The sequence below is a fragment of the Salvelinus namaycush genome, chromosome 22, assembly GCF_016432855.1.
Source record: "Salvelinus namaycush isolate Seneca chromosome 22, SaNama_1.0, whole genome shotgun sequence".
NCBI lineage: Eukaryota > Metazoa > Chordata > Actinopteri > Salmoniformes > Salmonidae > Salvelinus > Salvelinus namaycush.
This window is the reverse complement of record NC_052328.1, coordinates 7,294,720-7,313,064: the sequence shown is the minus strand read 5'-3', so window position 1 is coordinate 7,313,064 and position 18,345 is coordinate 7,294,720. Positions and strand designations below refer to the sequence as shown.

General features: G+C 42.9%; 1 protein-coding gene across 1 annotated transcript in view; it reads left to right on the top strand.

Moving 5' to 3' along the window:
* The window catches only part of LOC120017504 (anthrax toxin receptor 1-like), a 55,538-nt gene that overhangs the window by 32,376 nt on the left and 4,817 nt on the right, over nucleotides 1–18,345 (top strand). Inside the window, exon 17 of the mRNA XM_038960296.1 lies at nucleotides 5,074–5,154. Coding sequence (XP_038816224.1) covers nucleotides 5,074–5,154 — 81 coding nt within the window. The remainder of the gene's footprint in view (nucleotides 1–5,073; nucleotides 5,155–18,345) is intronic.

The window sequence follows — 18,345 nt, the reverse complement described above, 5'->3', positions numbered from 1 at the left end:
CCCAGTGATGCATTGTGCAGACCACACCACCGTCTGGAGAGCCCTGCGGTTGTGGGCGGTGCAGTTGCCGTACCAGGCGGTGATACAGCCCGACAGGATGCTCTCAATTGTGCATCTGTAAAAGTTTGTGAGGGTTTTAGGTGACAAGCCAAATTTCTTCAGCCTCCTGAGGTTGAAGAGGGGCTGTTGCGCCTTCTTCGCCACACTGTCTGTGTGGGTGGACCATTTCAGTTTGTCCATGATGTGTATGCCAAGGAACTTAAAACCTTCCACCTTCTCCTCTGCGGTCCCGTCGATGTGGATATGTGCGTGCCCCCTCTGCTGTCCACGATCAACTCCTTTGTTTTGTCGACATTGAGTAAGAGCTTATTTTCCTGGCACCACACTCCCAGGGCCCTCACCTCCTCTCTGTAGGCTGTCTCGTCATTGTTGGTGATCAAGCCTACTACTGTTGTGTCATCTGCCAAATTGATGATCAAGTTGGAAGCGTGCATGGCCACGCAGTCATTGGTGAACAGGGAGTACAGGAGGGGGCTGAGCACGCACCCTTGTGGGGCCCCACTGTTGAGGATCTACCTTCACCACCTGGGGCGGCCCGTCAGGAAGTCCAGAGCCCAATTGCACAGCGCGTGGTTGAGACCCATGGCCTCAGGCTTAATGATGAGCTGGATGGTACTATGGTGTTGAATGTTGAGCTGTAGTCAATGAACAGCATTCTTACATAGGTATTCCTCTTGTCCAGATGGGATAGGGCAGTGTGCAGTGTGATGGCGATTGCATTGTCTGTGGACCTATTGGGACGGTAGGTCTCTCAAAGCACTTCATGATGACAGAAATGAGTACTATGTGGCGATAGTCATTGAGTTCAGTTACTGCCTTCTTGGGTACAGGAACAATAGTTGCCATCTTGAAGCATGTGGGGACAGCAGACTGGGATAGGAAGAGATTGAATATGTCCGTAAACACACCAGCCAGCTAGTCTGCGCATGCTCTGAGGATGCGGCTAGGGATGCCATCTGGCCCGGCAACCTTGCGGGGGTTAACACGTTTAAATGTCTTATTATATTATCCTCAAAGCGGGCAAAGAAGGTGTTATGTTTGTCTGGAAGCAAGACGTCGGTGTCCGTGGCTGGTTTTCTTTTTGTAGTCTGGGATTGTCTGTAGACCCTGCCACATACGTCTCGTGTCTGAGCTGTTGAATTGCGACTTCACTTTGTACCTATACTGACATTTCGCTTGTTTGCTTGCCTTGCGGAGGGAATAACTATACTGTTTGTATTCGGCCATATTCCCGGTCTCCTTTGCATGGTTAAATGCAGTGGTTCGCGCTTTCAGTTTTGCGTGAAATCTGCCATCTATCCACAGTTTCTGGTTAGGGTAGATTTTAATAGTCACAGTGGGTACAACATCTCCTATACACTTCTTAATAAACTCAGTCACCGTATCAGTGTTTTCGTCTATGTCATTCTCAGATGCTACCCGGGAAACATATCCCAGTCCGCGTGATCAAAACAATCTTGAAGCGTGGATTCCGATTGGTCAGACTAGCGTTGAATAGTCCTTGGTCTTGTATGTATCACAGAAGTTAGAGTAGCAGGGATCTAGAGTTTTGCCAGCCCGGGTACTACAATCAATATGCTGATAGAATTTAGGTAGCCTTGTTCTCAAACTTTCTTTGTTAAAATCCCCAGCTACAATAAATGCAGTTTGAATAGAGTCCAGTGAAGTTCCTTGAGGACTGTTGTGGTATCGGCTTGAGGGGGGGGGATATACACGGCTGTGACAATAACCGACGAGAATTCTCTTGGGAGATAATACATTTGATCGTGAGGAATTCTAGGTCAGGTGAACAAAAGGACTTGAGTCATTAAACATACACCCCCGCCCTTCTTCTTCCCGGCGAGATGTTTATTTCTGTCAGCGAGACGCACAAAGAATCCCGGTGGCGGTAACGACTCCGACAGCATATCCCCAGAGAGCCATGTTTCCGTGAAACAGAGTATGTTACAATCCCTGATGTCTCTTTGGAAAGCAACCCTTGCCCTAATTTTGTCTAAATTGTTATCTAGAGACTGGACATTAGCGAGTAATATACTCGGAAGCGGTGGGTGGTGTGCACGCCTCCGAAGTCTGACCAGAATGCCGCTCAGTCTATCTATTCTGCGGCAACGTTGTTTTGGGTCAGCGTCTGGAATCAGTTCGAATGCCTTGGGTGGTTCGAACAAAGGATCTGCTTCGGGAAAATTGTATTCCTGGTCGTAGTGCTGGTTGTGCTGGTAAGTTGACGTCGCTCTGATATCCAATAGTTCTTCCCGGCTGTATGTAATAACACTTAAGATTTTCTGGGCTAACAATGTACGAAATAATACATAATAAAACCAAACACTGCAGTTTCCTAAGGCCTAGAAGCGAGGCGACCCTCTCTACCTCTACCCATCTCCACAACAACTTTGTCAATATGAGTTGACCATGATAACTGACTATCCAATTTTACTCCTAGGAGTTCAGCTTCTTCAACTTGAATGGTCACACCCTTTATGCACAACTGCAGTTGAGGTGTAGGTCTAAGAGAATGCGTTGAAGCAAACACAATGCTTAAGGTTTTAGATGCATTTAATACCAGTTTATTGTTAATTACCCATTCTGACACTGACTGTAACTCCTTGCTAAGAGTCTCAGTGAGCTGACTGTCTCTGCACATCAGCACCTACAATCATCAGCATACATAGTCATTTTAGCTTCTTGTAATACAATTGTCAAACCATTTGTAAAAATACAGAAGAGTAACAACCCAAGGCAACTGCCCCGAGGGACATTGCACTGTACATATCTGATGTTAGAGAAGCTTCCATTGAAGAATACTCTCTGAGTTCTATTGGATAAGTAACTCCAACCATGTAAAGCCATAACGAGTTTTGTAAATAACAAATGATGATCAATAACATCAAAGGCTGCACTGAAATATAACAATACAGCTCCAACTATCATCTTATTATCAATGTATTTTGCCAATCGTCAGTCAACTGAGTCAGCGCAGAACAAGTTGAGGTCTCTTCCCTGTATGCATGCTGAAATTCAGTAGTCATCTTGTTCTTTGAAAAAGATCATTGTATTTGTTCAAAAAACATTTTTTCCATCAGTTTACTGAGAACAGACAGCAAAGTGATTGGTCGGCTGTTACAGACAGCAAATGGTGCTTTACTATTTTTAGGATAGTGGAATTGCTTTAGCTTCCTTCCACTCCTGTGGACACATACACTCCTTTAAGCTTCGATTAAAGACATGGCAAATAGGGGTGGCAATACAGTCTGCTACCATACTCAAACGTTTCCCATCTAGGTTGTCTATATTTGGTGGCTTATCATTATTGATGGATAACAATAGTTTTTCCACCTCTTCAGCACAAACTTGACCAACTTCAAAACAGCAATCCTTCTCTTTCATTATTAGATCGACAATTCACAAATATGATGGTTCACTGTTCAATGTTTTCATTTCACATCTCAGTTTGTCCACTTTACAAGGATAATAGTCGTTGAAATGATTGGCTATATCAATCATATCAACTTCAATGAACGATGGCGATTAAATTGGATTTTCTGCCCATAATATCATTTAAGGTGCTCCAAAGTTTTTTCCCGTGGTAATATGTAATTCTCTTGTTTTGGTAATATCATTTCTTAAGCCACCAAGTTTCAGAATGTACAGTATGTCAACCAGTCAGCTGAGCAGCCTGACTTGTTTGACACCTTTCTTCAATAATTCCTTTGAACCATACCATTTTTCAATTCCTCATCAATCCAGGGGGCTCTAACAGTTCTCACAGTGAGTTTCTTAGCAAGTGCATGCTTGTCAACAATTGGCAAGAATCATTTTACAAATAGTCCAAGTGCTGGATCTGAATTCTCCTCCTTAAACACATCAGACCAACATACATGTTTTACATCTTCAACAAAAGAGTCCTGAGAAAACATTTTGATCTCTGATAAATAATTGTAGGCCCTGCCTTTGCTACTTTGGCTTTCATTGTTATTGCCACAATGTTACGGTCACTACAGCCAATGGGAACTGATATTGCTTTGTAGCAAAGTTCTGCAGCATTAGTGAACATATGATCAATACAAGTGGAAGTCACAGATCCAACACTATTGGTATACATTCTAGTTCAGGGGTAGGCAAACTTGTTCCTGGAGTGTCGCAGCCACTTCCTGTTTTTGATTTAACTGACCTGGAAGACCAGGTGTGTTGAATTTAGGCAATCACTGAACTGATCAATTAGCTCAATTGGTTGGGTGTGGCGCCAAGTGTGAACAGAATTCTGCAGGACCTGTGGCACTCCAGGAACAGTGGTTCCTACCTCTGCTCTAGTTGGTTGAGTCATAACCTGGGTCATGGTACATCATTAGTAACAGTAAGAAGCTTCCTCTTGAGAGGACAACTAGATGATAATAATCCAATGTTCAGGTCACAAAGAAAATACATTTCTTTGTTAGCATCAGGACCGTATCTAACATTACACACATTCTCCAGATACAGACAGTTTGCACTTGGTGACCTATAGCAGCGCCCTAAACGGCTGTTGATGAGGCAGGTGAAGCTGCAACCACAGAACTTCAATTTTCATTTGTCATGAGATTCTCTTTGAGCTTTACAAGAATATAATCCACAGAGACTCTGTGCCACAAAATGAGTGAAAAAAAACGGTACAAATCCTGGCCAGATCATTTCAAGTCGAGTCCTGAGTCAAGGCTCCAAGTCAAGTCTCAAGTTATTTTATTTGATATCAAATTGGTGACTCGAGTCCATAACTCTAGCTTGAACCCCCGGCATGGCTGCTTGAAACTATATTTTGTCATTATCAGTCCTGACATTAAAAAACAACAGTTTATTAGCTCGATGCAATAGCCTTCTATGGTAGAATGTTCCGCTGTGAATAAGGACTACAGTACTCACCAAGATCAATAAAGAATTAATAAATAGAGCATGATATAAAAGCAATTTATTTTACCCCCAGCTTTTAATATGATCCCCTGATGGAACCTTTTTCTTCCACTCCCCTTTCTCTATCCACAGGGGAAGTTGGATGCTCTGCGGGCTCTGTGTCGTCGAGGATATGATCAGGTGTCCCTGATGAGACCTCAGCCTGGAGACAAGGTGAGACTGTTACTATTCACACACAGGCACACACACACACACACAGGAATCCCCCTATAGAGTCTGGTTCCTCTAAAGCGCTCTTCTGGGTTGTTTGTGTGTGTTCCAGTGATCCTTTTCAATGAAGCATCTGCACTCTCTGTACCATAGAAATGGCAGGTGCTAATGAAACAATCACAGTACTATACTTTTAGTCACTGGTAGCTCCCATAGTACAGCTATCGGCCTCTCACACACACACACACACAGATGGATGTTTCTATATAAACTCTGTGAATAAGCTGCTGAAATCTGTCTCTTTCTGACACACACATACTTTCTGAATGAACCGCTAATAACACTCTTTCTGTCCTACACACACAAAGCTACTATTGTTCAAACACAGGGAGAGTTATGTACTGATACTGACTGTGAGTTGATGGAGTTTCCAGCTTTGTGTAGGAGTCCTCTGCTACTCTCCTGAGAGAAACAGCGAGCTCAGATACAGTAGTCTGCCTAAAAAGAGATAAAGAATGATCAGGCAGAGATGGTGTCATTTAACACAACAGTGAGTACAGATAGGAGCCACCTTTCCAGTAGTCTCAGTTTCATTCACTGGGAAGAAAATATGTTTCGGGATGTGACAGGGGCAGGTTTACTTTATGACTGCTATTGTTTGTCTTATGTTAGTGTTATTGTTGTGCAAAGAAGGGGAGGGGAGGGGAGAGACAGAGAGAGACCACCCGTCCTCTCTATCTCTCTCCCTTTCTCTCCCTTTTACTCCTCTTTCATCCTCTTTCTCTTCTTCTCCCTCTGTCTCTTTGTCTCTCCTTCTCTCTCACTATCCCTATTTCCATCTTTCTCTCAATCTCCCTCTCATTGCTCTTTCTTTTTATCTCTCTGTACCCCTATCCCTGTCTTTCACACCTTCTTGACTGGGTGAATGGGTTAGGGTTAGAGGGGAGAGAGGGTAGAGGTGCCTTTAACAGACCCTTGGTGGTCTGATTTAACACCGTATTAAACAGTGAGGCCCTAAATTCGCACACTCACATGTGCACACATGCACAAACGCACATCGATAGGTCCTAAAGTCACACACACACACAAAAACACAGAGCGAGAGGCCCTAAAGTCACACAGGGGACATTACACAGCCCATTGAGAAGGAGTGCCATTGTTGAGTCGAGAGGGGGAAAGGGGGTATAGCGACAGTAGAGGGATTGATGTGGGCAGCCTGGTTGGTTCTGACTGCGGTGGTCTGGTCGTGAAAAGGGACGCAGCAGAGCAGCAGACCTACACCAGAGACAGCATATGGACACAATGAGAACACAAGCTCATGAATATCAGAGAGAGAAGGAGGAGGGAATCCCCTCCATATGCTGCTGTAAACCAGCGTGGCGAGCCGAGTGTATTGTAACCAATGTGGTTTGTGGTAGGGGAGAGTTGTGTCTCAGGTGCTTATTGCCAATAAGCTCTCAGTGTAGAATTATAGGTTTTTGCACTTTTCTCCAAACATCAAATTTCAAAGTGTTTTTGACATCCTGGGTTGACTCCTGCTCAGCATTGTTCCGTTTCTCCAAACTTCAAATTTCGAAGTTGCTCAAAACGTCAAATGTCTAAGTTAAAGGGGAAGTTCACCCAAAAACACTTCTGGCCACTTTATAACATTTGCCAGGCAGTATCCCAGACAGTTTTTAGGTCCATTGTTTAATATAAAAATGCTGAATTTCCAAAAGTACTTTAAATGCATTCAAAACTATGTGTATTTATTGTTACATGAACAGCGATTGATGTCTCGGCACTGAATTGCCAAATAAATGTTGTTGTTTTTATGTAAAAAGTGTAAAAAACATAGTGCTACTTCATGCTAGCGCAAAGGCCTTCCATTTCATCTGTAATCTGGTAGATACTCTTCTTCGTGGTTCCTAGATTGATAATTACAGGAAGCAGGACAGAGGTGGGACAAAGGAGCGTCTTACTATTGGTCTTCAAGAAAGGAAGTCAGAACGAAAGTTAAAGTAACCAATCAGATGGCAACGTGTCAAAAGTATATTTGCCGTTGCAAATGTTAGACTCCACTCTGTGGTCTTGGAGTTACGGTCTAGCGGGAAGATGACAGAAGTGGATGCTGAGTTCGAATGAAGCAGCGCGTCAAGTCAATTTGGTGAAGACGAATGTTCTGACTGGACAACGCTAGCATTGAAAACTGGAACAAAAAGGAAATTGTCTAAAATTGGAGTGGAGGATACGCGTGTAAATGATAATGAATCGCTTCTTATCGGGATGTGTTTGTTGAATAATGATGCATATGTTGGAAACCCATTTGAGTTGTCGAAAATTGGGATGTATGCGCTTAGAAAAGTCTGTCAGCGTGACCAGGATTGGTTTTATTTTGATCAATTGTATTTCTGAAGAGCAGAGGAAGATTGCAGCGGGCCTCAAAAGAATCCAGACAACAGAAGTTTTGTGTTTTGAACTTCGGAGTAGAGCACCCGTCAAAGGAGTCATCTCAGGGGTGATGACAGATGTTCAATTTGAATATCTGAAGATAATTCCTGGTGTGGTTGGGGCCCGGGGTCTGACCCGCTGGGTGAAATGGAGAAAAATAAGAAAGTCTGTCGGTCCTGTTGTTTTTTGATCAAGAGCAAATACCTATGCATGTGAAGCTTGGTTATGTAAGATACACCATAAGAGCTTTTGTCCCAAAACCACTGCTGTATAAGGATTGTAAGTGATTTGGCCATGTTTCAAGTGTGTGCAGACGAACAGAGTATACTGAAGAACGATGTGTAGAAGGACGACGGTGTTGCAATTGTGATGGGGCTCATGATCCTGAGTTCCTGGAGTGCCCTGTAAGGGTGAAGGAAATTGAGGTGGCAAAAGTTAGAGCGGTCAATCGAATTTCCTATGCGGAGGCGATTAAAAGAATTGAGAAAACAAGTGATGCTAGTGAAGATATGGTTGTGGATACTACGCCTGTAGTAAATGTTTGCTGCTAGACAAAAGATACCCTGTGTGTTAAAAAGGTGGATTTTGTTGCGTTCTTTGCCACCGTTATAAACTGTACAGCACAAGTCTCAAAGAAGTCGAAGAAACTGGACATTATTGTGGCTGCGGCAGAATTTTTTTTGAGACTCAAGGATTTTACATCTGAAGACTTGCAAAGGGGTACTGGCAACGGAAGACCACCCCTCCCAGGTTCCCCTTGAGCCTGTGTAGGGATCAGATCTGTTTTATTTTTTACAGAAAAGTTGTTTGATTTAGTTTATTATATCTTTTTGGGTAGTTTTTTTGTAGTTCAGTTTTTGGGGGAATCCTGTTTCCATAGAAGAAGAAGAAGAAGAAGAAGAAGAAGAAGAAGAAGAAGAAGAAGAAGAAGAAGCGATGGTAACGTTAGCTAGTAGCTAGGCTAGCGGTTAGTCATCTCTGAAGTAAAGTAAGGTGAACAATGTTAGTAGTTGAGTAGCTAAGTCAAGTTGGCCGAAATTAAGTGCATTGTTCCCGGGTGCAATAATGCTCCGGTCAGATACAAATGCAGTCGTGGCCAAAAGTTTTGAGAATGACACAAATATTATTTTCCACAAAGTTTGCTGCTTCAGTGTTTTTAGATATTTTTGTCAGATGTTACTATGGAATACTGAAGTATAATTACCATTATTTTATAAGTGTCAAAGGCTTTTATTGACAATTACATGAAGTTGATGCAAAGAGTCAATATTTGCAGTGTTGACCTTTCTTTTTCAAGACCTCTGCAATCCGCCCTGGCATGCTGTCAATTAACTTCTGGGCCACATCCTGACTGATGGCAGACCATTCTTGCATAATCAATGCTTGGAGTTTGTCAGAATTTGTGGGTTTTGTTTGTCCACCCGCCTCTTGAGGATTGACCACAAGTTCTCAATGGGATTAAGGTCTGGGGAGTTTCCTGGCCATGGACCCAAAATATCGATGTTTTGTTCCCCGAGCCACTTAGTTATCACTTTTGCCTTATGGCAAGGTGCTCCATCATGCTGGAAAAGGCATTGTTCGTCACCAAACTGTTCTTGGATGGTTGGGAGAAGTTGCTCTCAGAGGGTGTGTTGGTACCATTCTTTATTCATGGCTGTGTTCTTAGGCAAAATTGTGAGTGAGCCCACTCCCTTGGCCTAGAAGCAACCAACACATGAATGGTCTCAAGATGCTTTACTGTTGGCATGACACAGGACTGATGGTAGCGCTCACCTTGTCTTCTCCGGATAAGCTTTTTTCCGGATGCCCCAAATAATCGGAAAGGGGATTCATCAGAGAAAATGACTTTACCCCAGTTCTCAGCAGTCCAATCCCTGTACCTTTTGCAGAATATCAGTCTGTCCCTGATGTTTTTCCTGGAGGGAAGTGGCTTCTTTGCTGCCCTTCTTGACACCAGGCCATCCTCCAAGTCTTCACCTCACTGTGTGTGCAGATGCACTCACACCTGCCTGCTGACATTTCTGAGCAAGCTCTGTATTGGTGGTGCCCCGATCACGCAGCTGAATCAACTTTAGGAGACGGTCCTGGTCGCTTGCTGGACTTTCTTGGGCACCCTGAAGCCTTCTTTACGACAATTGAACCGCTCTCCTTGAAGTTCTTGGTGATCTGATAAATGGTTGATTTAGGTGCAATCTTACTGGCAGCAATATCCTTGCCTGTGAAGCCCTTTTTGTGCAAAGCAATGATGACGGCACGTGTTTCCTTGCAGGTAACCATGGTTAACAGAGGAAGAACAATGATTCCAAGCACCACCCTCCTTTTGAAGCTTCCAGTCTGTTATTCGAACTCAATCAGCATGACAGAGTGATCTCCAGCCTTGTCTTCGTCAACACTCACACCTGTGTTAACGAGAGAATCACTGACATGATGTCAGCTGGTCCTTTTGTGGCAGGGCTGAAATGCAGTGGAAATGTTTTTGGGGGACTCAGTTCATTTGCATGGCAAAGAGGGACTTTGCAGTAAATTGCAATTCATCGGATCACTCTTCATAACATTCTGGAGTATATGCAAATTGCCATCATACAAACTGAGGCAGCAGACTTCGTGAAAATCTATATTTGTGTCATTCTCAAATCTTTTGGCCACGACTGTACACTTCACATTTCCACTCTTTTCCTGTCTGCGATGGAGTTGTTTGTCAGGCATGGCTGCAGGCCATCCGACATCAAATTGTATTTGTCACATACACCGAATACAACAGTGAAACAGTGAAATGCTTACAACGGTGTGTTGTAAGAATTTCCTGCTTATGGTGTCGATATGACACCTGAAGTCATTCACCAGCTGCAGTTGATCATGTGTAGTGATCACTTTGTGGCCACTGACTACAATGGTGACCTGTTGAAAGCGGGTTCTGTTTCCACCGTCTTTCCACCATGGACAGGAAAGATCCAACCATTCAAGGTATGTTGCTAGCTAGCTAAGTTGCTAACACCCGTAGCTAGTCACCATAAAGTAATTTATGACGTTATTTGTTTGCCATTCGCTGAACTAGTTTGTGATATTTTTAGCTTAGCTACTAACTTACTGTCCTACGGACGTTTTTTTTTTATAAAAAAAATAACTTTTTGACAAAATTCCCTTTTCCATTACACTGATAAGAAATTCAATATTCTTTGCTACTAGGCTTCACAGTTTCCTGTAGTGCTATTGATTGCATAAAATGACTTGCCCTAGCTAAGGTCCATGAGTAGGACACTTCGCCCTAGCCAGAGCCATATAGATAAATGTATGACTCTGGCCCTAGCTAGGTGCATGAGTTGTAATGACAGCAAACTAACCCAACCTTTACATTATTTCAATTAAAACATTCACAATATCAGCTCATGCCATGAACTGACATGTAATGACTGCCTCTCTGTTACACCAGCCAACATCACCATTAAAACCAAGCCAGATGCCACTTGTCCTGTGCTTGCAATTGAGAAGCCGTGTACAGCCTCACCCCTTTATGGTCTGCCGAGGAGGTCCCTCAACATCAGGGAGTTACTATGAACCCAGCTACGGAGCAAACAACACATAGTACGAAGGTAGACTATACCCACACATCTGATAGACTGTACTTACCATTTCATTTTATTCTGACTTCTGACGTCCATTTTTTCTCTGTGAGTAGGAGGTTGAATCAATGACCCTTGCGACAGAGAGACGGCCCATGTCTTCCTCACTTTAAGTATCCATTTATTGAGGCAAGGACCTCGCTTGTCATCCTGGATCACAGCGAAAATTCAGGACGTGCACAAGCCGCAACAGCTTCAGGTATAGGACACATCACATTTCACCACATATTGTCTGGTTTAATGCCTCTTATGAACAGATTGATTCCTCTCCCTTTCTCACCTCTCCTCCCATCTACAGTGCCTTGCAAAAGTATTCATCCCCCTTGGCGTTTTTCCTATTTTGTTGCATTTACAACCTTAATTTAAATAGATTTTTATTTGGATTTCATGTGATGGACATACACAAAATAGTCCAAATTGGTGAAGTGAAATGAAAAAAATAACTTGTTAACGGAAAAGTGGTGCATATGTATTCACCCCCTTTGCTATGAAGCCCCTAAATAAGATCTGGTGCAACCAATTACCTTCAGAAGTCACATAATTAGCTAAATAAAGTCCACCTGTGTGCAATCTAAGTGTCACATGATCTCAGTATATATATATACACCTGTTCCGAAACGCCCCCGAGTCTGCAAAAACACTAAGCAAGGGGCACCACCAAGCAAGTGGCACCATGAAGACCAAGGAGCTCTCCAAACAGGTCAGGGACAAAGTTATGGAGAATTACAGATCAGGGTTGGGTTTTAAAAAAAATATCCGAAACTTTGAACATACCACGGAGCACCAATAAATCCATTATAAAAAAAAAAAAATGGAAAGAATATGGCACCACAACAAACCTGACATGAGAGTGCCGCCCACCAAAACTCATGGACCAGGCAAGGAGGGCATTAATCAGAGAGGCAACAAAGAGACCAAAGATAACCCTGAAGGAGCTGCAAAGGTCCACAGCGGAGATTGGAGTATCTGTCCATAGGACCACTTTAAGCCGTACACTCCACAGAGCTGGGCTTTACGGAAGAGTGGCCAGAAGAAAAGCCAATGCTTAAAGAAATAAATAAGCAAACACATTTGGTGTTGCTAATAGGCATGTGGGAGACTCCCCAAACATATGGAAGAAGGTACTCTGGTCAGATGAGACTAAAATTGAGCTTTTTGGCCATCAAGGAAAACGCTACATCTGGCACAAACCCAACACCTCTCATCACCCCGAGAACACCATCTCCACAGTGAAGCATGGTGGTGGCAGCATCATATTGTGGGGATGTTTTTCATCAGCAGGGACTGGGAAACTGGTCAGAATTGAAGGAATGATGGATGGCGCATATACAGGGAAATTCTTGAGGGAAACCTGTTTCAGTCTTCCAGAGATTTGAGACTGGGACGGAGGTTCACCTTCCAGCAGGACCATGACCCTAAACATACAGCTAAAGCAACGCTCGAGTGGTTTAAGGGGAAACATTTAAATCTCTTGGAATGGCCTTGTCAAAGCCCAGACCTCAATCCAATTGAGAATCTATGGTATGACTTAAAAATTGCTGTACACCAGCGAAACCCATCCAACTTGAAGGAGCTTGAGCAGTTTTGCCTTGAAGAATGGGCAAAAATCCCAGTGGCTAGATGTGCCAAGCTTATAGAGACATACCCCCAAGAGTCTTGCAGCTGTAATTGCTGCAAAAGGTGCCTCTACAAAGTATTGACTTTGGGGGGGTGAATAGTTATACACGCTCAAGTTCTGTTTTTTTGTCTTATTTCTTGTTTGTTTCAACAACAAAAAAAAATTTGCATCTTCAAAGTGATAGGCATGTTGTGTAAATCAAATGCTACAAACCCCCAAAAATCTATTTTAATTCCAGGTTGTAAGGCAACAAAAAAGGAAAAATGCAGAGGGGGGTGAATACTTTCGCAAGCCACTGTACTTCCCTCTTATCACATGTAATCATCTTTTTTTTATCTTACTCTCAAACCAGACCCTATTCCCACTTTGTGTAGAAGTTTGATTTGGTTCAAAATAATAGCAGATTGACGACATCATGCTTGTGCAATCCAAGGGAGTGGAAAGAGAAGGGTTGTTGGAACAGATATGAGGATAGGACAATGAACTATACTGTCTCAGATTGTATCTTTTTATCCTTCGTACCCTTTTCACACCCAAGGTTTCTCCACTCATGCCTTCTCCAATAATTTTTCAGGAGAATGCAAGGAAAGAGTAATTAAGACTCATTTAAATGTTTTGTTATTGTTACACATCTTTCAGGAGATCCGAGAAGCCGTGTCTGGTATTCCAAACAGGCCAAGGACTGGGTAGAGAAGTGAGTGTCTGAAGAGAAGAAATTCAACTTTAGAACCAGATTGGTCCAGCAGGCTGTCAAGTTGTGGGAAGATAGACGAGTCATAAACAAAAACTTCAAAGTTGACACACCAGACTGACCTCCAAACATCTCCCCGGTTAAAAAACCAACTGAGGAGGAGCTGGTGGCAAAATGGCTGAACAGGTTTACACAATAAGTATCACTGTGCAAGTTTAATTTTGAGACACAACTGAACTTTTCAGCCTAATGATGAGAGTGGCAATATAATGTGGAACGCCATAAACGCCATCATGACAATGTCATGTAATCATTGGTGGCTGCATGTAGTGTTACTACTATGTAGACCACCTAGAACATCACCATTCTCTACCTCGGGTTTATTCCTTCCGGTCATGGGCATGGAAATCAGAATGAATAGACTTGGAACCTCTAACCATGGCAATTTGACTGGTAATTAGGGGATAATGCCCGAGAAGCCGGTGTTTGGAGGATATATTGGGATGGGTGTTGTTAGGCCCGAGACCAAGCCAATATATCCTCCAAACACCGGCTTCAAGGGCGTTATCACTTTTATACAACGGGTTACCAACATATTCAAATAATGATTGACATATTTTCATTAAAAACTTTATTTTGATGAATTAATTCATACCATTTCATCCTTCCATAAGATATAGTCCCGACACAAATCTAGGGACGCTACCCAAGCCGGCTGGTTCTTTGTTCTATCAAATCGGTTGCCAGAGACGTGACCCAGTCGTTCAGTCTTTTTGTTCTGTATCTATGGACCTGTTGTTCGTTCTAAATGTTCCATTGCCATACTGGCTGGCAACGTTCTTATCCCTTGCTTGCTAGCTAGCCAACTACGGCTACCTTACAGTTACGTCAAAAAGTGCAGCCAGAATAACAGCAAAGTAGCTGCATTTGCATTTGTTGAAGCTGTTTTCTAGTGACATTTATTTGGATACATCCATAACAATGAGCTAATGAGGCACGATTTCACCTGGCATAGAAAATATGCTCATTCATTAGGATACTGTTGTTCAAAGGAGCTAGACAACAACACAGCTAACACAATCACTTCAAACTGAAGCTGGAAAGACTTCAAACTAGCTGAACTTGTTTCGTTTTACCTGTTTTCAATGGACATTTCTTTGTATATATCCATAAAAATGATACCAGCTGATTCATGATTTCGACTAGCTGAAAAACGCTGCCTGTCTGTCTGTCTTGTCCCTACATATTCATTACTATGGGACAGCTGGAGATCGAATTTGATTATTGAAACAATGTTGCAAATGTCGGAGAGACAGACAGCAAGGTTTATACAAATCTCCACTGTTGAAAACTAAATGTTAGTCTAAAAGAAATGTGAGATAATGTCTAGATGCTTTTTATAGTGGAGATCAAGTTTATAAATTGCTTGGCTGGGCTGATGAGACAGTGGATTGCTCAGTCAGATGGAACAGAGTAAATCGTCATTTTAAAGTCATAGGTTTAGCCGGTGGTAACTTGTGGAATAGACACATCTGGAATGCAGTTTTAACCAATCAGCATTCAGGATTAGACCCACCCGTTGTATAAACTCGCAATGGCTGCCTGGTATTGTGATGCAATAATTTCCATGGTAACATTCAAATGATGCTAACTACATCAGTTATGGCTCATACAATGGAATAGAATGTCTGTTGCGTGGTTTCAACAAATCACAGCACAGATTGATGGGTACACGTCCTGCTTTTACTTACTGCTTTGCTCTTATGGGTACACTCGCCAGTCCACCCATTATGCCACCATTGTCTTGAATAGGAACAACCGTTATATTCAATAAGGGGATTCGATGCATCTGGCCTGGGCACCCAGGTAGTAGGATGACCACGTCCCGGGTTTTGCGGGACAGTCCCGCATTTTGGCCCTTTGTCCAGCAACCAAACAATTAGGACCCAAATGTTAAACAAATTCAAACACCACTAATTCAAAAAAATAGGTTGATTTGTCCCGTATTTCAGTCAGACATTCCAACCTCTCTCTTGCAGTCACATTGTGCTTATGAAAATATATAAATCATAAGGATGTGGTACTGGTGATTGTTAAACACTTATCCAATCATTGCTGTCTGATATTCTGCAAAGCTTATGACCAGAGGTCATAGCCTATCATCAACCAATCACATTTCTCAAATCCTTTCGGGCTAAATTCCAGCTAAACGTGGAGAGGACAGTTAGGACTAGCTACGTTCAAAAGGCATGCTTCTGAAGAAGAGCTACACAAGTAAATAAATAGCCATATTAGACAAAGATATAAGGTAATTTTTTTAACGTGTGATGCTCTCCATGCTCATTAGTTGCTCATTCAACATATTTGCTGCTGCTTCACCCAATACTGTTTAAAAGTCTCCCTTCCTAACTGTTTTACATTCTCTGAGACCAACCAGAAATGTTTCCTTGGCCAAATATTCCCAGATTTTCATAAAAGCCACGTGGTCTCTTGTTTCGCCATCACCAAATCTTGCGGGAGGTAGGCTATAGTCTACTTGGTGCGCTTCGTTCGCTGCTGTGGAACCAGGGGTGTAGTGTCAAGCTACCTCTTCTCACAATGGTGCTTGTTTAATAAAGTTAGATCAACGCTGAATCAATGTCTTGGAAGATCACATAATGATTCATTTGTATTTTACATAACAGAACCAAACATATTTGCATAGTATAGCTTTACTGTTAAACCAAAAACATCACCTTTCTTATAAGATTTTAGGATGGTTAGCTGAAAAGTCAAATTCTTCTTCTCATGCGGCCAAAACTGTGCCACTAGGCAGAATGTGCTTGGATTGAAACAAAATACCGGAAGGCTATATAGTATTAACACCATCTGCTCTAATTTGCTCACGAAACAGTGACACAGAGAGAAAGAACAACTTGTCAGATAGTGCATTGAAGAATGATTCATTCCTGTCCTGATTTTTCATAATACCATTGCAGATCTAAAATTAAAGCCCAAAAAAGACAGCCGTGGTGTCGCTCTTCATTTCTTGGTTCTTCCGTGGTACATATAAAGACCGCTACAGATTTGAGCCACAACCCGGATCAACATAGCCCTAGCAGAGTTAGTCAAACAACTGGGCCGTGAAATAGGAAATCAAGTTGCCGCTAGTCTAGCAGGGGCTGCTCCAAGCACTCCCCAGCCCATAGTACTAATACCCGATTGGTCAATGGTCAATCTAATTCTGAAGTCAGACATCAGAGAACCACCCCACTTCAGGGGTTATAGCACATACCGGTGCACAGTGACTGAATGGCAAGAACTTATGCAAGCTTACTTGAAAAAGAAGGGATGCAGTATATAAGAACAGGGGCAAGAGATACAGGACTGACTAATGGGGCAGGCTAAAGACATATTCAGGATTGGGCTCTGTGGAAAACCTCTCGTTAACATAAGCGGAGACCCTGAAGCTAAATACAATATACTGAGGCAGCACTTTGGCGAGGCAATCTAATCCTCAATTACATTAGGATACTTCTATGAAACCTTACCAAGACAGTCAGAGAGCTGCTTGGATTATTGGGTCAGACTGAACAAAGCAGTTGACCTTGCCAGTGAGTCCTTGCAAAGACAGGGAAAACGAGTGGATGATGTCCTCTAAATACACCTTTGCTGTTTTCAACCAGGATCTCAGCGAACACTGCCTCATTGCCTGCGTCCGTTATGGGTCCGCGGTCAAACGACCACCCCTCATCACTGTCAAACGCTCCCTAAAACACTTCTGCGAGCAGGCCTTTCTACTCAACCTGGCCCGGGTATCCTGTAAAGATATTGACCTCATCCAGTCAGTAGAGGATGCCTGGTTGTTCTTTAAAAGTCCTTTCCTTACCATCTTAAATAAGCCCCTTTCAAAACATGTAGAAATAAGAACAGATATAGCCCTTGGTTCACTCCAGACTTGACTGCCCTTGACCAGCACAAAAACACCCTGTGGCGTACTGCACTAGCATCAAATAGACCCCGCGATATGCAACTTTTCAGGGAAGTCAGGAACAAATACACACAATCAGGAAAGCAAAGGCTGGCTTTTTCAAACAGAAATTTCAATCACCATTTCTCTACGGCTGGCCATTCTTTCCACCTGGCTATCCCAACACCGGCCAACAGCTCTGCACCCCCCGCAGCAACTGGGGGTGCCACAGGGTTCAATTCTCAGGCCGACTCTTTTCTCTGTATATATCAATGATGTTGCTCTTGCTGCGGGTGATTCTTTGATCCACCTCTATGCAGACGACACCATTTTGTTTACATCTGACCCTTCTTTGGACACTGTGCTAACTAACCTCCAGACAAGCTTCAATGCCATACAACTATCCTTCCATGGCCTCCAATTGCTCTTAAATGCAAGTAAAACAAAATGCATGCTCTTCAATCGATCGCTGCCCGCACCAGCCCGCCTGACTAGCATCACTACTCTGGACGGTTCTGACTTAGAAAATGTGGACAACTATGAATGCCTAAGTGTCTGACTAGACTGTAAACTCTCCTTCCAGACTCACATTAAGCACCTCCAATCCAGAGTTAAATCTAGATTCAGCTTCCTATTTCGCAACAAAGCCTCCTTCACTCATGCTGCCAAACATACCCTCGTAAAACTCACTATCGATCCTTGATCCTACCGATCCTTGACTTCGGCGAAGTAATTTGCAAAATAGCCTCCAGCACTCTACTCAGCAAATTGGATGCAGTCTATCACAGTGTCATCCGTTTTGTCACCAAAGCCCCATATACTACCCACCACTGCGACCTGTATGCTCTCGTTTGCTGGTCCCCGCAACATATTCGTCGCCAAACCC